At 44.8% G+C, this 21,009-nt stretch overlaps 2 protein-coding genes across 8 annotated transcripts; both read left to right on the forward strand.

Annotated features, from left to right (window-relative positions):
- Window positions 1-469: 469 nt before the first annotated feature.
- Window positions 470-4,535, forward strand: LOC132086532 (sushi, nidogen and EGF-like domain-containing protein 1). Of its 6 annotated transcripts, none has more exons than XM_059492277.1 (9): window positions 470-645; window positions 1,368-1,421; window positions 1,511-1,546; window positions 1,636-1,733; window positions 1,848-1,978; window positions 2,749-3,030; window positions 3,184-3,321; window positions 3,848-4,026; window positions 4,415-4,535. In XM_059492277.1, the coding sequence occupies exons 4-9, from the start codon at window positions 1,649-1,651 to the stop codon at window positions 4,416-4,418; spliced, it is 819 nt and encodes a 272-aa protein (XP_059348260.1). In that variant the 5' UTR covers window positions 470-645; window positions 1,368-1,421; window positions 1,511-1,546; window positions 1,636-1,648; the 3' UTR covers window positions 4,419-4,535. The 6 variants fall into 6 exon arrangements, with proteins under 6 accessions (XP_059348260.1, XP_059348257.1, XP_059348258.1 ...); XM_059492278.1 differs by having other exon boundaries at window positions 516-645; window positions 1,347-1,421; XM_059492274.1 differs by lacking the exon at window positions 1,636-1,733 and having other exon boundaries at window positions 476-645.
- A 1,438-nt stretch (window positions 4,536-5,973) lies between these two features.
- On the forward strand, window positions 5,974-18,633 carry LOC132086531 (IgGFc-binding protein-like). 2 transcript variants are annotated; one of them, XM_059492271.1, is made up of 14 exons: window positions 5,974-6,140; window positions 7,304-7,370; window positions 8,344-9,597; window positions 10,330-10,646; window positions 11,102-11,432; window positions 12,006-12,469; window positions 13,353-13,914; window positions 14,058-14,650; window positions 14,862-15,435; window positions 16,378-16,577; window positions 16,961-17,341; window positions 17,585-17,871; window positions 18,016-18,048; window positions 18,337-18,633. In XM_059492271.1, the coding sequence occupies exons 2-13, from the start codon at window positions 7,310-7,312 to the stop codon at window positions 18,020-18,022; spliced, it is 5,031 nt and encodes a 1,676-aa protein (XP_059348254.1). In that variant the 5' UTR covers window positions 5,974-6,140; window positions 7,304-7,309; the 3' UTR covers window positions 18,023-18,048; window positions 18,337-18,633. The 2 variants fall into 2 exon arrangements, with proteins under 2 accessions (XP_059348254.1, XP_059348253.1); XM_059492270.1 differs by lacking the exon at window positions 18,016-18,048 and having other exon boundaries at window positions 5,976-6,140.
- Window positions 18,634-21,009: the final 2,376 nt, after the last annotated feature.

Consider the following 21,009-nt stretch of genomic DNA (forward strand, 5'->3'; position numbering starts at 1 on the left):
ACTTCTTTTTAGAAGAAAGAAAGAAACCACACTAAAAATGTTGGTGGTTTAAAGGGTTTTTTTTTTTCCTCCAAAAAGTAGAATTCCTGCATATAAGGACTTCTTCTTTCTTCCAGGAAAGAAAGGCCAAAGTACATGATAAAGATTTTTCTTAGCCTCACAATAACAAAAAAGAGTCCTCAAAATCCCAAATAAACAGGGATAATCTATTTTCTTCCTGATGATTAAAGAAAAAAAGGAGATAAAGGATCTATAATTAAAAATAATTTTAAAAAGACTTCTTTATTAAAAAAAAATTTAATCAGGGGATGAAAGTTGAAGGCTTGGAAAGGGGCAAAAATTTCACATAGGGTGGTGTCTTCAGGACACCAAAATAATCCAAAAAAGTCTTAACTATGCTTAAAAAGATACATCTGGAGGAGCCCAAAATCCCCAGCACGTGATAAAATCCTCAACACGTGATTGAATTTCTCTTTCTTAAGGATCCTGGGAGAGCTCAGAGAGATTGGAGGGGTGGAAAGTTGGCAAATTACATGTTCAGTATTTTTTGTTTTGATAAAAAAAGGAACACAACAAGTGAAAGCCAGCATTTGAGGTGCTTCAGCTCATTTTCAGGCTGCAGTTCTTCACTTCATGGAAATCCAGGTGAGGGAATTTTTATTCCAGTGGGATTTTGGTCATTTCTTGGAATACTTTCTCTTTAAAGTCCTGGTTTTACATGCACTTAAGGAAGATTTGTGCCTTTAAATCACTTAAAAATGCATGAAAAAAAATGTAAATAATCCTCATTTTTTTTTTCAGAAAAAAGGCAGAAAAATCCTGAATTTGGGCACAGAAGGGAAAAAATTTCTTCATTCACACAAATAGCAAAAACTGAAGATTCAGTTAAATAAAAAATAATAAAAATCAAAACATAGAAGATAAAGAAAAATAGCATTCACCTTAGAACTCCATTAAATAAAAGGCAATGTATTTAGAATGAAAAATTGAAATTAAATTTAATAATGTTCACTTATGTAAAATCTTTTTTTTTAATTGAATCATAGTAAATTAAATTTTTAAAATTTAATTAAATTTTAAAAACTCCTGAATCAAATTAAATGATTACTTAAAAATGCACTCTAATTAAATAAAAAAAAAACTTTTCAAATGCTTAAATTCTTTTTAAAAATTGGTAAAATACCACTCATGCACAAAGCCCTCCACACAAACATCCTGGACAAAGTGTGTGTTTGGTGTTTTAATATGAATTTTTTTTGTCTCTGGAACTTCATTTTACTGCATCCTCTGTTTTGTGGAGGGTTGCTGGTTTGCTTGTTCGGATGTATTTATAGTTTCTTTTTAAGTTTTCCAGGTTTTTTTAACAGTTATTTTAGGGTCGAGGATGTCACTCTCTAGTATTTTCTTCCTCCTGATTTTAGGTAAATATTGTTTCTGAAAAGTCTTGTCATTTTCTTCCCTGCTGGAAAAATGATTGATCAACTCATTTTCCCTCCTATTTCTTCTCCAGGTTCCATGGTGGACACCAAAACCTCATCTGAAAAAGGTGAATTTTTGGGGGCTTAGCCCTAAAACAACATTATTTCCACCTAAATCAGACTTTCTCCCACCCACATCATGCCATTTTCCTGCTAGTCTCCCAAAATCCATGTGTGGGCAATGTAATTCCTCTGGGGTCATTCCCTTTCACACCAGTTTCATCATGAAAACCCAGAAGAGACATCCATTTTTAGGTAACCATGGGAACCCCAAATTTGGTGGGCTACACCCCAAAATCCATGTAATTGGGTGGGAATTTAAGAGCAGATCCCAAATTGTGATTTTCCCAAATCCTGATTTTCCCACAGGATCCCTGCTCTATCCCTATGGACCAGACCAGGGGGATGAAACCAACCCCAAACTCGATGATGGGACATCTGAGGCAATCACCCTCTCCATTCCCTTCACCTTCTATGGCAAAACCCACCAAACTGCGTTTGTAGGTCACCCCAAATTCAATATTTTGGGGAATTTCCTCCATTTTTCCAAATTTCCCCTCCATTTCCACTGAATTTTTTACTGGTGGGTGTGTGTGGGGGGGTATGTGTGTGTGTGTGCCCCCAAAATCAACCCTTCTTGAATTCACAGTGGGTTTTATCCTTGGACATGAAAACATCTTCAGATGGGTGGGAGATCTTGAGGGCGCTGGTGGTATTGGTGGGGGGGGGGGTTGGAGGGGCTTGGAAGGTTCTGAGGATGGTGGGTGATGGTGTGGTCCTTCACGGTCATATGGCTGGGGGCTCTTGGTTGGTTTTGGGTGGTCCCCCACAGGGTGGATCTTGGGGTGTGTAGGTGGGCATTGTGGGATCATGTGGATGGTGGATTTTGTGAGGGTCTTCTATGGGTGGGTCTCGGGGGGATTTGTGGGGGTTGTGGGGTCCTGGGGGTGGTGGGCCTTGGGAGGGTCCTGGGGGTGGTTGCTGTTAGGGGGCTCTATAGGTCTGATATTTGGGGAGGTCCTGTGGTGCTGTGTCTGGGAGATTGATGGATCTTGATGGGTTCTTTGGGTGCTGGGGGGGTTCCTGTGGATGAGGGCTCCTATGGTTGGTGAGTTTTGAGGGAGTCCTGTGAGCGGTGGATCTTGGGGTGTTGATAGGTGATGGGGGTCCCTGTGGGTAGTGGTTCTAGGCATGCTTGTAGGGTCCATTTTGAAGACCCCAAAAGCCAAGTTAAGGTGTTGCACCCACCCACTCCTGGTGCCACCTCCAGGTGAACAACAATGGGGTGATCTCCTTTGACAAGCCTGTCAGACAATACACCCCTGACCCCTTCCCTCTGGCGGACGGGCGCCCTTTCGTGACTCCCTTCTGGGCAGATGTGGACAACGTGGAGGGTGGGGACATCTTCTACCGCCAGAGCACCGACCCAGCACTGCTGGGGGACATCAGCCAGCACATCACCCAATACTTCCCCGAAAGCCCCTTCACTGCCACCTGGGCCTTCGTGGCCACCTGGGACCATGTGGCCTACTGGGGCTCCAAATCTGACAAGGTGAGGCCCATGGTCCATGGGGCATGAAGTGGGGCAATTCATTGGCTCTCGTTGACCCACTTGGTGGCCTTGCTGGCCGACTGAACTTTGGCCTCCAGAACCCATCTCTGACCTTCATGACTCATCCTTGACCTCTGTGACCTTCTTCCATAGGGCAACACCTTCCAGGCTGTGCTGACCACTGACTCCAAGATGTTCTACATCATCCTCAACTATTGGGACATCCAGTGGACCACAGGGGCAGCAAGTGATGGGGATGCTGAAACAGGACTTGGGGGGACCCCAGCACATGTAGGTGGGAAGGGTGGATGAGAAGGGGGAGGTTGTCCCACTCCATGTTCTGAGGATGATGATGATGAAGATCAGGGATTGGCCCATCCCATTTCCTGGGGATGATCATGATCATGATGAAGGTCCACACCAATTTTGGGAAGGTCAAGCGGCCCTGTCCCATCTTCTGGAGAGGATGATGATGGAGGTCAGAGGCTGGCCCATCCCAAATATTGGAGATGATAATGATGACAGTATTGATGATGATAGTGATGATGATCGTGATTATGATGAATGATGATGATGATGATGATGATGATCGTGATGATGATGATGATGATGATGATGATGATGATGATGATGATAGTGAAGACAGGAGGTTGTCCCCCCTTCTTCTGCAGACGATTGCCATAGTGATGGTCATGGATTGGTACATATAATTTCTGGGTATATACAACAAGTATATTCGCATCATGAAATAATTTTAGGGGCTCTTTGGGTGGGGTAAGCCCTCCTACATTCTCTCCCCCCACCTTTAATTTTCCAGGCGGGATTCAATAGCGGTGATGACACCAACTTCTACAACATCCCTGGATCCCAAACTGATGCCATCATCAACATCACCACCACCTCCAACGTCAAGGTCCCAGGACGCTGGGTCTTTAGGGTGGATGACTTCCAGGCCCCAGATGTGGATCCTCCCCAGCTGGATAACAGCTGCTGGTTGTAAGTTGGAGGAGAAAATTGGGAATTTTGAGGAAAAGTGCGAATCAGGGGGGTAAATTCAGGAATGAGGGGGGAAAAGTGGGGATTTGAGGCAATAATTTGTGACTGTGTGAAGGCCGCTGTGAGTTTAGAGGGAGACAGAATTTGTTGGGGAAAATCAGGAACTGGGGGGGAACCATGGGAATCTTTATTGGAATATTGAGAATTTAGGGGCATTAGGAACTGGAGGAAATTGAGCATTTGGGGAACAATTGGAAGTTTGAAGGTGGGAATTTTATGGGATAATTTGTGAGGAAAATTTGGATTTCTGTGTGGAATTTTTTTGTGGGGTATTGGGGATTTGGGTGGAAAGTGGCTCTACCTCTTGGGCTGTTGATATCTCTTCTAGGTGAATTGAGGGGAGTGTGGCAGAGGGACATCACCTCTGCCACTGTTATCACCAATGAAGTCACTGGGCAGGTCAAGATCATGCCAGCTTCTAGCAGAGCAATAAAATTTCAGCTAAGACATTGCAGTGTCCATGTCCTTGTCATTGTCATGGCACCCATGGTCATGTCATCACATGTATGTCATCATCACATGTATGTCATCCTCACCCTCACTGTTCCCACAGTCACAGGGGATCTAAGGGGTTTTGGGGTGAAATGTGACAGAATTAATCAAATTTTGCCTTTTTGGGTGGTAACTTCTGGGGTCTTGTGCAATATGAAGTCACAGGGCAGCCACATACACGGTAGACAAAATCCACAACAAACAGCTTGGCACACACCCCCAAAATGCTTTACCTGCAACATACTTGGACATCATAAGACACACAAAACATGCCAGACACAACTTTACCCCTCCCCATCCTTGACTCCTCACAGAACCATGGCAACATTAAGGCTGGAAGAGAACTCCAAGAACCTCAAATCCAACCTTTGACTGAACACCCCATGTCAAGCAGACCATGGCACTGAGTGCTATGTCCAGATGTTTTTTGAACACTCCAGGGATGGTGATTACACCACCTCCCTGAGCAGGCCATTCCAGTGTCCAGTGACCCTTTCTGTGAAGAAATTCCTCCTGATGTCCAGCCTGAACCTTCCCTGGCACGGCTAGAGACCATTTCCTTTTGTCCTGCTGCTGGTTGCCTGGGAGAAAAGATTCACTCCCACCTGGCAGCAACCTCTCTTCCAGGTAATTGTAGAAAGTGATAAAGTCATCCCTAATCATCCTTTTCCCTAGGCTGAGCCCCCCTAAGCTCCCTCAGCTGCTCCTGATTCTCCAGACTCTCCCCAGCTCTGTTCCTTTCTCTGGACATCCTCCAGCACTTCAGTGTCTTTTTTGCCATGAGGGACCCAAAACTGTCCCCAGGATTTGAGGTGTGCCCTCAGCAGTGCCAGCTCAGGGGACAGTCACTGCCCTGCTCCTGCTGCCACACCATGGCTGGCACAGCCCAGGTGCCATTGCCTTCCTGGCTACCTGGAGCACCTGGCTCAGATTTTGCTGCTATCATGAACACCCCCAGAGCCTTTTATTAAGAGCAGCTTCCCAACCACTGTGCCCCAGCCTGGAACTGAAGAGGTTCTTGTGAAGGGCAGGACCTGGCATTTCCCCTTGGAGCACCTCATGCCATGGGCCTGGTGATCCCATCAATTCCTCAATCCACAAAATGCTGGGATTTTTTTATTCCATCCCTTCCTCCCCTTCCCTTTTTCCCCTTTTCCCCTCTTTTTTGCCCAAATTACACCCTCTGTTTCTCAAAGAATTACACTATATTTGCTCCATCACTTCCTTGTCATTGTGGAATAATTTAAACCACATTGGGCAAAAAACCCTCGATATCTAGTAATGCCAATTTTTGACATCAGTTTTAACAAAAAAACCCTGTTTTTCTCTCTGTTTTCACCTTTTCTGGCCAAAAATGATCTCACGTCATTGGGTGGGGTGATCCCCTGGGGGTGCCTGGATTAGTCATTTTCTTTCCCCTTTTTCTGCCAAAATTAAAAAATAATTGAGGGAGGAGCCAGATCTGCTGTCCTGGGATTGTGTTTTCTTCACAGCTTTGGGGATAAAACGGAGCTCTTTGGGGATACAGAGCTAACCTGGGGATCAAGCAGGGCCCAAGGCAGGTAAGGGCAAATGTAGATCTGATAACTGATTATTTTTTTGGCAGGAAAGATTTTCCCTAAAGTGGGAAAATCCATCTGAAGACTCCTAAATTTCCCCCCTTTCCCCACCTCCACCCTCCTTTCCCCTGCCACCCCAGCCCTGGGTCTGGTCCTGGGAGCAGTGGGATTGGAAGACTTATGAAGGGATTTGGGGGAGAAAAGAGCAGGAAAAGGGTTTGGAAGGGAATGAGAGAGGGGGACAAGGAAGGAAAGGAAGAAGAGAGAAGAAAAGGGAAAAAGGAGGAAAGGAAAAAAAGGGAGGAAAGGGAAAATAGGGAAAGAAGAGAGGAAAAAATTAAAAAATGGGCAAGAGTGGAATAAGGGAAAAAAGGGGAGAAAAAGGAAAAAAGGGGAGGAAAGGAAAACCAGGGAAAGAAGGCAGGAAAGTAGGGGAAAATATGGAAAAGGGGGAATAAGCAGGAAAAAAGGGAAAAGAGTGAGGCAAGAGAAAAGGGGGTAGGAAAAGGAAACAAGGGAGGGTGAAGAAAAGAAAAATTAAGGAATTTTTTAGGAATAAGGGGAAAAAAGGGAAAAGGGGAGGAAAGGATAAAAAGATAAGAAAATTTTAAAAGTGAAGGAAAGGAGTAAAAAGGGGGAAAGGGGATAGAAAAGGGAATAAAGATAAAGAAATGGAAAAGCCAAAAGGTGATTTGGATGGAAGAATGGAATCTGAAGAAAAGAGGAGAAACTGGAAAAATGAAACAAAAGAAAAAATGGGGAAAATAAGGGGAAAATAAAATTACAAAAATATAGGAACAGGAATAAGGAGGTAAAGGGGAAAGAAAAAAAAGAGGAAAAAGGAAAAGAGATTGAAAGGTACCTGGGATGGTGGGGGAAGACATGTGGAAAAGCCCCCCAAAAGCCAATTTTTGCACCAGGTGGAATAAAATTCACATTTTTTAGTAAATGCAATTTAAGTAGTGAATTTGAGGATACCTTGAATGAGAAGAACAGATTTTGGGGACAAATTCAGTACAACACTGTTTTTTGGGACGAGTACAAGGCTGAATCAGATTTTGGGGATTTGTGTATTTTATATAAAGAAATGGTGAATTTGGGGAAAATTCTAGTGAAATTTCAAAAAAATATCAGAATTTGACTGTTTTTTCACCTTTTTCACCCAGAGCATCATGGATCGCAGCCTGGGAAAAGCAGATGTGCTGAGATGGTTTTGGAATTTTATGTTCTGGGGTAAGTTGAAACAGGTTGGAGAGATGCCCCAAAAGCTATAAAATTCCCCTGAGATAATGAATTTCCTCAAAATAAGGGTTATCCAGCACAGAAGAAGGATTACCCACCCAAAAGCTCCATCTTTTTCCCAGGGAATTAATTGGGATTTCAACACAATTCATGACTGTTCAAACTGTTTATTCCAGTGAATGATAATCCAACAGATTAACCTAATTCATTAAATATTTTTTCAGAGTTTACTCTACCAACTGGAGTTTACTCTCCTAACTGGAGAATGAATGTATGAAAAATTGATCAAATCAATTATCAAATTATCACTCCATCAAATCAGTGATCCAACAAATTAATAGTTCATAATATTAATCAAGTTCATCAAATCTGTAAAGCTATAATCTGTCAGATCAAGGTTTAAATTCTTTCTCCAAAATAATATCCCATCAAATCAAATCCATAGTCCATAAACTCAATAAACTGTCAAATCAAAACCAATGACCCATGTAATTAGCACTTCATCAAATCAACAGTCTGTCCAATAAAAAGTCCATCAATTTATTAATCCATTGACTCAAAAGTCAATTGGCTCTATAATTTATTGACTCAATATTCCATTAAATCACTGTTTCATCAAATCAATGTTTCTTGAAATCAGTGGTCTAGCAAATGAAATCAAAGGTCTAGCAGATTGAAGGTCCATCAAGCCAATACTTTATCTAATCATGAACCCATTAAATTAATAATCCATTAATCAATAACCTACCAAATTGATCAAGTTATCAAATCTGTAGTCCACTAAAACAATAATCAAGCAATCAGTGATCCATGAAATCAGCTGTCCATCAAACCAATTATCCATCTAACCAATAAAATCTGCATAAAATCAGAAATCCATCAATTTAATAATCCATCAAATCAATAATGAATTGATTACCAAAAAATCTGTCAGATTACCCACCCCTCTTCTTCCTCCCCTCAGCTCTCTTCCACGCCCCCAGCATCACCTCTGAGATGTTACCACCTCACCTGGGTGATGAATTCCTGGTGGCCTTCCTGCAGAATGGTGACCAGCGCACCATTCGCAGCGACTTCCGCCTTCTCCTCCTCACTGGCCCTTCCCTATCCACCACTGCCACCATATCCATGAAGAGACCTGGATTACGGATGACAGTGCAAGCAGCTGCCAACCAACCAGTCCTGGTGAAGATCCCACCCCAAGCCGAGATGGTGGGAAGCCAAATTTTTGAAAACGCTGTGGTGGTGAAGACCACTGCTGCCGTCACCGCAGTGATGGTCAACGACAAACCCACTGCAGCTGACTCCGCTGTCGTTATCCCGGTCCACAGGTGGGGTACGGAATACCACGTGGTCACCCCCAACCCTGGCCCCACCCGCAATGCCCAGTTTGTGGTGGCTGCTTGGGATCAACCCACCACAGTCAACATCCACCTCAACGCTGACATCACCTTCCGTGGACGGCTGCATCGACGTGGCTCCACCCTCACCATCCCACTGGAGCCGTTCCAAGCAGCACAGATCCAAAGTGCAGCCGATCTTTCCGGAACACGGGTGGTGGCACAGAGACCGGTGGCTGTCTTCACTGGTCACACCTGTGTGGGCAGGTTGAGCCGCTGCGATCACGTGGTGGAACAGCTCCACCCTATCACGCAGTGGGGAAAATCCTTCCTTGTGCCACCAGTGCCCTTCCAGGGACAATCCAACCTCATCTACATCACTGCTGCCCAACCAACACGTGTCATGGGTCATGGTGAAGTCACCAAAACCACGCGAGAGATACAACCCAACCACTCTCTGCTCTTTGGCACCCAATCCCCGCAGGGCTTGTTCCTCACTTCTGAAGATGGTGTCCAGGTTTTTCTGTTGGGCAGTGGTGAGAACAGCGGTGCAGTAACCTTTGAGCCCTTTTTTGTCAGCATCCCAGACTCCTACAGTTACTGCAACTCCTACAGCGTTGTTGCACTGGAGGGATATGACAACCGCATCCTCCTAGTGGCCAAGAGAGCAGAAGCTTCTGGAATACTGCTGAACAAGAGGCCATTAGGGAGTGTGGCATGGCAGCAGATCCCTGGGACAGAATATTCATGGGTTGGGATAAATTTGGGAAGCGGATTTGGAATCCATCGTGTGGAGCATGAGACAGCGGCCTTTGGGGTGTGGAACGTTGGGATGGGACAGGGGAAGCGCTATGGAGCAGAGGGAGCTTGCGACAGTGGTGAGTGGAGGTGGAATTTGATAGCAATAAATGATATTGAATTATATAGATATCAATAACAGATAATTAATGCAATTAAATTTTATATCTATTTAATATTTAATATAATTAAATTTATATTTAATTATATGTAATCATTCAAATGACAAACACCTCTTAAATAAAAATAATAGCATTGCATAATAATATTATTGTATTATAATAATATATAACATTACATGATAATATATAATATTATAATAACAATATTTTAAAAAAAATACTAAGACACAAATATATAGGAATAATAGTAAAAAACCTAAATGTAATATATTAAATGAATGAATAAGAATGAATGGAGAAATACATAAATAATAGATAAAAATCCCTATCTATAAATATAAACATATTATAAATAATAAATATCAAAGTCTAGAAACAAATACAATATATATATATGAGATAACATGTCTGTGACAAATTTACATTTATACATTATTTAGAATCAGATACATTTATTATATTTTTAGTAATTCTGTATGATGGAAGTACATAAGCATTATGTGGATAAATAATTCATATCCAAACAAACATAGAGATAATATATATATTTATAAATAATATAGAAAAACTTATGTGTAACTACAAATCAGATACAAAAGCATGCAAAAGATAAAGCAAATATATACTTAGACATATCAATAATATAATCAATTAATAGAATTTAACCCTCTGTCACTAACAAACCCACAGACCCCTGCCGGCAGGTGCAGTGCCGGGATAAGGAGAGCTGTCACCTGGACAAGGGCACGCCTTCCTGCCGCCACGACTACCTGGGCACCTGCACAGGCTCCCCATCCCTGCAGTACCACACCTTTGATGGGGCCTCCGTGTCCCCCCGTGGTGGCTGCAGGTACACCCTGGCCAGGTACTGCGGGGCTGACCCCACCCTGGAACCCTTCACTGTGGAGGAGCAGCGGAGCAAGGATCAATCCAAGAAGCCGTTGGCCAATGTCTTTGTCTATGCCTACAATGTCTCCATCTGTGCTGGTGAGGACAAGCTGGTCCAGGTGAGTTTCAGATCCATCATTCCAATAAAATAATTTGTTCCAAGTGGATTAAAATTTCTGGCCGAGTTTAAACTTCAAAAAACAAGGAAAAATATCAAAAAAAGTGTGAAAGGATAAATCATTGAAATATTGATGTTCACCTTAAAAAATAAGCAGAACTGCCACACCTGTGGAATTTGGGGAATTTTTTCCATTCTAAATCAATTTTCCAGGTGGAATGTGTTTTTTCTTCAATCCTGGTCTCCATAAAAACAAGATTAACTCAGAAGATGTGGAAAATTATTCAGATTTGGAGTTTGAGCTTTTCTTGGTGTGATGTAGGGCAAAAATTCTGATTTATAATGCAAATTGATTATTCATAAAATCATTTCTCCCTTTGTACATATTTGCTTTTCGTGGGATTGGGAACCACCTGCTGAGGTTTAACCCTCCTCCTCATTTTCCCACCCCACAAGGTTAACAACAAACCCACCAATCTTCCAGCCATCCTGGAAGAGGGAAAAGTCCAGATTTTCCAAAATGAAGGTCGTACCATCCTCCAGACAGATTTTGGGCTGCAGGTGACCTATGATGAGGACCAGGTTATCATGGTGGCAGTGCCCAGCAGCTATTTTGGGGCCAGCTGTGGCCTCTGTGGCAACTTCAATGAGGATACAGATGATGAAGCCATGGTTCCCAATGGTATTCCCGGTGAAGGTGGTGAGGACTGGGCAGAAAGCTGGACAGATCCTTCATGCCAGGAAGATTGTGGAGACCAGGAGACTGCACAGGGCATGGAGGGGTGTGGTGAGTTCATGTGGGGGTCTGTGAGGATATTGGGGAAGAGGCAAGAGGATCTATGTGAGAGTTCAGCTGTGGGTATTAGCCTAGAGCAATGGTGGTAGACATCAACACAATCAATATGTCTTTTCACCCCAAAACATCCCACAATCCACCTACCTACGTAATCTGACCCCAGGTGTCCATAACACGTGGAATTATACCAGCATTTTCCGTGAAGGCCATCCCTGCTTGGTGTCTCACTGACTCCACAGCACTTACAGGCATAAACGAAACCAGTGGGGAAAGAATGACCCCAAAATCTACTTGATCTCACTCCTGCTGCCCCAAAACCAGGGAATTGTGCTAAGATTTTTCCTGAGGGTTGTCCCTGTCGGGCGTATCTTGAACTCCAGTTTGATTTAGGTGTCAATGTACCCAACACCTCCTTTCAGGGAAGGCTTGCATAGGTTGGTTCTCCCTAAAATACTTCTAAGCCTCCTGATTTGACTTCAGGTGTCCACAACACATGGAATTCCACTGGGGCTTCCTAAGGACCATCCCTGTATGACATCTCACAAACTCTTAAATCCCTTGTAGGCATCAAGGCAACCACCAACCCCAGCACCACCATCTCTGCTTGTTTCCACAACAATCGCTCCTACAAGATCCACGAGGAATTCTGGGAAGATGGGAGCTGTCAGAAGCGGTGCCGGTGTGAGGGTCCAGGGACAGTAACTTGCAAGCCAGGGGCATGCAGATCCAACGAGAAGTGTGTCATGGTTAATGGCATCGCGAGGTGTACACCCAACAAGCACTACACCTGCATCGGGACGGGTGACCCGCACTACACCACCTTTGACGGGGTGAGGTTTGACTTCCAGGGCTCCTGCATCTACCAGTTTGCTGCTCTCTGCACCCCCAAACCGACTCTGGTCCCCTTCAATGTCACCGTGGAAAACAACCACCGTGGCAGCCGCGCTGTGTCCTTCACCAAGACTGTCAACCTGGAGGTCTATGGCACCATCATCAGCATGAGCCAGGAGCACCCACGCAAGGTCAAGGTGGGCAACCCCTCAAGGAATCCCTTTCATCCCCAAATTATCTCATATTCTCCTTTTTTTCCATTTCCTAATTACCTTCCCCCCCACACCAAGTCTTCCTTTTCTCCCCTAAACTACCCTTTTTAATGCCAAATTCTCAATTCTCCATTTTCTCCCAGATTCCCCATTTTTTTTTCACCCAAATCTTCCTCCAATTCTTCAAATCTCCTTTATCTGCCCAAATATGTTTTTTTGACCAAATATCCCTTTTCACCCTTGGTTTCACACGAAGTTTCATTTTGTCCCCTAAAAAGCCTCTTTGTCTGCAAATTCTCCTCTTTTTCTGATCAAGTACTCTTCTTTTCACTCAAGTACCCCTTCTATCTCTCAAATACTACTTTTTTCCCCAAAATCACCTCTTTCCTCTAAAAATCATATTTTCTCAGTCCTCTTAGTTCCCCCAAATCACCTGTTTTCCCTGAAATTCTTTTGTCTCCCATGCTTTCCCTTTTTTTCCCAATAACTCCTCCTTTCCCCTCTAAATCCAACTATTTGTTGCAATTTCCCTCTTTTTCTACCAATTTCCTATTTTTCCATAATGTTTACCTTAAATTACATTAAACTTAAAATACATTAAAACCAAATTAAAATATAGAAATAATTCAAATAAAAATACCCAAAAACGTATATAAGAATAAAAAGCATAAAGATAAAAAATGAAAGCCAGTGAAAAGTCAATAAGAAGAAATAAATGTAAAAAGAGAAAATAGAATTGAAAATTTAATATAAATTAAAATTATAATATAAATAAAAATACAAAACCAAAATAAAAAAACCTATCAAACTATGATTTAAAACCTCTTTTCTCCTGTCCCCACTCCTTGTCTCACTCCCCTTCCTGCAGGTGGATGGTGCCTTTGTGTCTCTTCCCTTCACCCACCCCCACTTTTCCGTGTTCTACCGTGGCGTCCATGGCTTTGTCACCACTGACTTCGGTGTCACTGTCACCTTTGACTGGTACAGCTACGCCCGTGTCATACTCCCCACCACTTACTCTGGTGCTGTCTGTGGCCTCTGTGGCAATGCCAATGGTGACCCCGATGACGACTTTGTCACCCCCGCGGGCCACCGCGCCTCCCATGAGACCCAGCTGGGTGACAGCTGGAAAGTGGGGGACGTCCCCGGGTGCTCAGCTGGTTGTGGCGCAGAGTGCCCGGTGTGTGATGCGGTGAAGGTGCAGCCATACCGCGGGGACAGGTACTGTGGGGTGATTGCCCGAGCAGGGGGACCCTTCCGGGAGTGTCACCGTGTCATCAACCCAGAGCCGTTCCTGCAGGACTGCGCTTTCGATGCCTGTCACTACAAGGGACACCGTGACACTGTTTGTCAAGGTGTCTCTGCCTATGTCACTGCATGCCAGAGTCATGGGGTGGTTGTGGAGACATGGAGGACGGCGGAGTTCTGCGGTGAGTATGGGTGGGATGGGGGAAAATGGGAGCCTCCCTTCCCTCTCTCCCCTCCCTCCCCATCCATCCTTCCTTCCTTCTCTGAGGGACTCCCAATCCCTTCGGATATTTCCCTCACTCCCTATTTCCTTTTTTCTCCCCAGCTCTTTCATGCCCCCCTCACTCCCACTATGAGCTCTGTGGGAGCCCCTGCCAGCCCACCTGCCAAACCCCCTCCGTCCCCACCTCCTGTCCTGCATCTCCTTGCTCTGAGGGCTGTTTCTGCAACACCGGTTATGTCCTCAGCGGCTCTGACTGTGTCCCCCGTTCTGAGTGTGGCTGTGAGTACCTTGGTCACTACTACCAAAAGGATACAGAATTCTACCCCTCATGCCGGGAGCGCTGCCGCTGTGGTGCCAATGGCACAGTGACCTGCCAGGAGGCGTTCTGTGGTGCCCACGAGGAATGCCGGGTGGAAGATGGTGTGCTGGGATGTCACCCCACTGGTTATGGCCGGTTGGTTGTGTCAGGAGATCCCCACTATGTCACCTTTGATGGACGCACCTTCAATATCCCGGGATCCTGCACCTACATTCTGGCGCGGGTGTGCGAGCCAGCACGACGATTGGTCAACTTCACAGTGTTGGTGGAGCATGAGGCAGGCAGTCACGCTGACCCAGTGCTGATAAGGAGGGTGGTGGTATCCATCCACGGGTACACCGTCACCATGGAGCGGGGACGGAAGTGGGAGGTGATGGTAAGTCTGGAGACTCCCACAGTGATGTGGTGATGATGAAGAGGGTGGTGGTGTCCATCCGCGGGTACAATGTCAACTGTGGGGAGGATACAGTGATTCCCATGGTGACACCATGATTATAAAGAGGGTGGGTGTTTCCTTCCACAGTCACACTGTCTCTGTGGAGTGACAGTTCCAAAGTGTCACACACGTCACCCTATCCCCATTCCAGGTGGACTTGGAGCGCTACACCCTCCCGCTGGTGACAGAGGACAAGAACCTCCGAATTGGCCAAGAGGGGAATAACATCATCCTTCACACTGCTGCAGGAATCCGCATCCTCTACAACACAGCCACCTTCCTCCTCATCACTGTCCCGGACATCTACCGTGGCCGACTCTGCGGCTTGGGCGGCGACTATGACGGAGATCCCAGTGATGACTTCCGGCTGCCCAATGGGGCACTGGTGGAAAACACCCAGGAATTTGTCACCTCCTGGAAGGTTCCAGAGAAGGACCGAGCGTGCAGTGATGGCTGCGATGACGGTGTGTGCAGCAGGTGTGATGTCGCCAAGGAGGCGATGTACGGCAGGAACGGATCCTGTGGGATCATCCGTGACGCAGCAGGGCCATTCCGGGGGTGCCACCCACGCGTTAGCCCCGTGGAGTATTTCACCCACTGCGTCCATGACGTCTGCGCCGCCAGCGGGGACCGCGCTGCCTTGTGCCACGCGCTGCAGGCGTACGCCGCTGCTTGCCAAGCTGCTGGCGCTACGGTCGGAGCGTGGAGGACAAAGGAGTTCTGCCGTAAGTCAGGAAGAATTTTGTCATTTCAGGTGCTTTTTTCCTCAAAAGCTACGTTTTCTCCTGGAAAAAAAACCAAACTAATATCCCTCAAGTTTTGTAAAAATAATTTTTCAAAGAATTTCCTCCAGCTGGGGAAAATTTTCCTCATTTTAGAAAACGTTGCCTCAGATTTTGAAAAAGTTCCCCTGCATTTCAAAGAGATCTTCACATTTTGCAAAAATTCCTTTAAGTTTTAGAAAATGTTCTCCAGTATCTTAAAAAAGTCTTAAAAACTGAAAAAAATCAAATTTCAAAAATGTCTTCTATTTTTGAAAGAATTCACTGAGATTTTAGAAATATTTCCTTCTGTTTAAAAAAAAAAATCCTCCCTTTATGCAAAAATTCCTTTAAAATCTGGAAGTTGTCTCTCAAATTTGTTTAAAACCTTTCAATTGTGAGAAAGGCCTCAAAATCTAAAAAAATTGCTTACCATTTTTAAAAATTAACTAATTTTGAAAAATTCCCCCAGTTTTGAATTTCTTTCCTCTAAGTTTGAAAAAAAATCCTTCAGTTTGGAAAAAATATTTTGCAGAAAACTTTCCAATTTTGCTCAAATTGGAGGAAAAAACCTCAAATTTTTGAAGAAACTTACTATTTTGGCAATATTTATAACATTTTACTAAAAATATTCCAATATGACAAGTAATGCAATTTTGGAATGATGCCATTAAATTTAAAAAAAAAAAAAAAAACAGAACAAAAAACTCACACCAATTTTCATAAGAAAAGAACCATTTTTGATGGAAATGCCAAAACTAGGATAAATACTTGCTTTTTGCAAAAGATGTCGTCACATTTAAAAAAAACAAACTACTTTTTTTTCAGAAAACCTTCACATTTTGACCAAAACCCTGCACAATTTGGAATTGCCCCAACAATGGTGTTTTTTCTCTTTTTCCCCAGCCCTGTCCTGCCCCCCAAACAGCCACTATGAGCTCTGCACCCGCACCTGTGATCTCACCTGTGCTGCCCTGGTGGGCCCCGCCCGCTGCAGCTGGGGGTGCTTTGAGGGGTGTCAGTGTGACGAGGGGTTCGTCTTCGATGGGGACACCTGCGTGTCACCTGAGCGCTGTGGCTGCCTCCACAGGGGACGCTACCTCAAGGTCAGGTGACAAGGACAGGTGACACCTGAGCCTGGGGACTGGTGGGGTTGGTTTTCTGGGAACCAGGCTGGGGGTTGAACTGCCCCATGTAGAGGGTTTGGGGTGAACAAAGGACAATTAATGGCAAAAAGGACAATTGTTGGGGGAAGAAACCCGACAATTGGCAAGGGAGTTGCAGCAAAAATGAATTAATAATTGAGAAAAAAGGACAGCACAAAAATCTGTGATTAGGAGACAAAAAGTTACTATTAACTGGTTGAGCTGCCCAAAGTTCCCCAAATCCACCCGAATTTCTCACTTTCTAGGATTTTCCCCTTTGGAATTCAGGAAATTCCCCCAAAATTTGGGAGATTATGCTTAATCTGTGAGATTTCCTGTTCCAGGCAGGTGAGACTGTCACCTTCAACAACTGCTCCAAGGAATGCCATTGTCACCCATCACGGGGACTGGTGTGCCGGGACACACAGTGTCCCCAGGACCAGGTGTGCATCACCCGTGACGGGGCACAGGTGTGTGCCAGGATGGAAGGCCACTGCCGGGTCACACCTGGAGCCACCATGACCACCTTCGATGGTGCCACTGGGCCCTTGCTGGCCAGTGGCACCTACAAGGTGTCAGCCCTCTGCGATGAGGAGGCCCCAGATTGGTTCAAGGTGGTGGTGGAGGTCAGCGACTGTCATGACACCAACGTCCCCGCAGCCACGGCTGCCATCGTCTTTGTCCGCGAGGGCGTTGTCAGCGTCAATGGCAACATGGAGGTGTGGGTGAGTGCAGCAGGTAAGGGAGTAATGGGTGGTTTGGGTCAATCTAGAGAGAACTGGGCAAAAATCTCTCTAGATTTTGCCTGGTAGTGAGCCACTTTGTCTGGTGTAGACCAATTTTGCCCAATAATGAGCCATTTTTGAAAAAAGAGAAGAGTGATTTTGGCTCTTGCCAAGCTAGAGCCTTTTGCCCAGGAACAAACTGGCTTTCTATAATGTTTTAATAATTTTCTCTTATTTTCCCAGGTCAATGGCCTCTTCACCCGGCCTCCCACCACCATCTCTGACTCCATCTTTGTAGCATCATCCCCTGAGAATGTCACCATCAGCCACCGCTCTGGGATGTCCCTTACCATCACCCGGGATGGGGAGGCAACCATCACTGTCACCTCAGGCCTGGCCTCCCGTCTCTGTGGCCCCTGTGGGAATTTCAATGGAAACCCCAGAGATGACCTGAAGCTTCCAGACGGACGTGATGCCCAGAGTGTTGGAGAAGTGGTGGACATGTGGAAATCCCGGGATTTTGCTGGGTGGTGAGTAATTCCTCAGTAATTTATTTACCCCAAACTCCAAGAAAATTATGTTTTCCCACTCAGAAATTTGGCAATAATGTCAGTGGGGGAGGGGCTGGGCAGATCCTGGAAGGAATTTTCCAGTTTCTTTGGTTTCATCCGCAGCGACTGAGGCAGGATCCTGTGGGAACAATCCGGGTAAGCAACTGCTTTGCCAAAAAATGAGCCATCTTTCATTATAAGGGGTGTCTTTTTGCCCAATAGTGAGATATTTTTCCCAACAAGCCACTTTGCATAGTAAATACCATTTTTCCACCAAAATTAGCCACTTTCCCCCAAATCAGGCCATTGCACATAATGCTGACCCACTTTTGCATAAAAAGACCCATTATTTGCACATTAATAATCCATTTTGCATAATGCTGCCGCATTTTTGCCAAAACTGACTCATTTCTGCCCAAAATTAAGTATTTCTTTCTCTTCCAGCCACATCTCCCACCAGACCCGTCAGGAAGTTGATGCTCCTATCTATCCCATTTGAGGATCCACCTCAAATTCCCCAAAACCTGGGAAAATTCTGGATTTTGCCTCAAATCCATTTTCTCAAATGGATTAAATCTGTGTGATCCTAATGCCTTGATGTGCCATCCACACCCTGGAACCTAGAAATATATCGCATTCAGGTGAAAAAGATCCAAATCCCAGTGTTTTTTTCCCATATAAAAATGATATTGCCAAGGGCTGGTTTTGATACAACAGTTAATAAATGCTTCTAAAAGCTTTTTTGGGGTGTGAATTTGAGGGTCATTTGCTAAGCTGGAAAATTGGGGTGGGGGGGGTCATCATCCCAGTGGGTAGAGATATTTTACCTCTAAATGTGGATCAATATGACCCCCAAGTTTGGGGCATTGGGACCCTTATGTGGGGCATTGCAGTCTCAAAGTATGGGGCATTCTGACCCCAAAGTCCAGGACACTGATCCCTAAATTTGTAGCACCATGGCCCCCAGGTCTGGCACATCACAACCCCAAATGTGGGGTGTTTGACTGCAAATTGTAGGGCAATTTGACCTAAAAGTGGGTAGCACTGTGACCCTAAGTGTGATATGTTTGACCCAAAGTGCGGTGCAATGTGACTTCAAAGAGTGAGGCAGTATGACCCCAAATTGTGGGGGCAATTTGACCCTAAATCATGTGGTATTTCCAAAATGTGGACATATCGTGACCCACAAATCCGTGGCAAAGTGACGCCTAGCCATGGATCATTGTGGCTCCAAAGAGTAAAACACTGTGACACGCAAGTGTGGGGCAATGTGATCCCCAAGCACGAAGTGCTTTTACCCCAAAATGCAGGGAATTGTTACCCCAAAATGTGGCACAATGTGACCCGTCAAGTGTGAGGTGTCTTGACAGCAGAGTGTGGGACAATGTGACCCAAGAATGTGTGGCACTGCAACCCCTAAGGGTGGGCATGATAACCCATGCATAGGGTACTGTTACCCCGAACTATGGGGCATTCTGACCACAAAATTTGTTGTATTTTTCCCCAAATTGTGAGACACTGTAGCCTTTAAGAGTATAACATTGTGACCTCCAAGTGAGGGCCTTTGCAACCCCAAAGAGTGGGGCAATGTGATCCCAAAATGTGGGATGAGGTGACAAAAAATGGGGGCTACTTTTACCCATAAATGTGGGGCACTGTGACCCCTTTGTGAGGGACACCTTAACCCCAAAATGTAGGATATAATGACCTTTAAGTGTGGTGCATTTTGGCCCCCAATTTTGGGATGTTTTGATCTGAAAATGGAGGACCCTAAATTTTGCGACAATGAGACCAAAAAGAATGGGACAATATGATCCCCAAATTTGAGATGTTGTAACCCCAAATTTCAGGGCATTGTGACCCCAGTGTTTGGGGCTCTGTGCTCCACATTGAGACCCTCCCTCTCCAGTCTCCCCCCTCCATGCTGAACTCCCCCTCTCTCGCTTCCCACCTCCTCTTTCTGTTTCTGCCCCATTCCCGCTTGGATTTTTGGCGACCCAGACTGTGGGGTGGGGACTTGCAATTCCTTCTCATTTACCTCCATGGGAGCAGGATATCCCACTTCTCTCACCCTGCCTTGGGAAGTCCCCAAATCTCTGAATTATTGCCTCAAAAATAACAACAAAACCTTGGCAGTGGGATGCAAAATTCCCAGAAATACAAGAGGATCTGGCAGAATTCCCAGGTATTTTCGCAACAATTTGGAGACAGCAAGAAGCCCTTGGAATTCTTCTGAAATAAACACTCCAAAAATAAGCACAGAAGTTTCTAACCTTTTTTTTTTTTCCATTTTGCCCCCTCAAATTCTGGCTTTTTTGGAGTAGTGGATGCATTTTTGTGGGAAAAGTTGGTATGCAGGTAATTGTCAAGGAGCATATCACAGGACTGGGGCTTGTCTGGGGAGTGGGTGCCTCAGTGTGGTGGGAGGGGTTTGAATTCTTTTGGTGTGACTCAGAGTGGGAGAAGGTGTTGGGGTCAGGAGGGATTGGGAGAGGGGTTTGGGAACAAGGGTTTGGTGTGCTCCAGGTGAGTGGGGGGGTCTTGGGGTCCCCCAGGGTGCGGGAGGAGGTTAAGGTGAGGGGCCAGCAGTTCTTCTGGGCTCTAGATGCCCTGGGAGACAAAAGTCAGCTGGCACATTTCAACCATTATGTTGCTCAAGTATTCCCACATTCAATCAATATTCAACCATTATTTTCGCAGTTATGTTTTTTTATTTGATTTTTGTATGATACAACAACTTTAAAAGGGTTTTTTAATTGCCTTTTGAGTCAAGAATGAACATAGTCACATTTTGCATAAGAGTTCTTGTCACCTTCACCATGATCTCCACAGGTGAAAGGAATTTTTATTTTAGAAACATGCTAGTGGTCTGACTTTTCTTCGTTTCTTTTTTTTGGTCTTAATTTTTTTCAACTATTAAAAGATTTTCAGTCACCTATTTATGGTCTGTTTTGAGCCCTGGAACATCTAGACTGTGGAGGATGTCTCAGAAGTCTTTTTAGGTTGTTGTGTTGTAAAGATCAATAGTAATATATCAAAGGTTGATCAATATTTTGTCATTTCCTCAGAGACAAATGCATTTAACTTTTCTTGGTGTTTTAATGGACAAAAACTACA

The sequence above is a fragment of the Ammospiza nelsoni genome, chromosome Z (assembly GCF_027579445.1).
Source record: "Ammospiza nelsoni isolate bAmmNel1 chromosome Z, bAmmNel1.pri, whole genome shotgun sequence".
NCBI lineage: Eukaryota > Metazoa > Chordata > Aves > Passeriformes > Passerellidae > Ammospiza > Ammospiza nelsoni.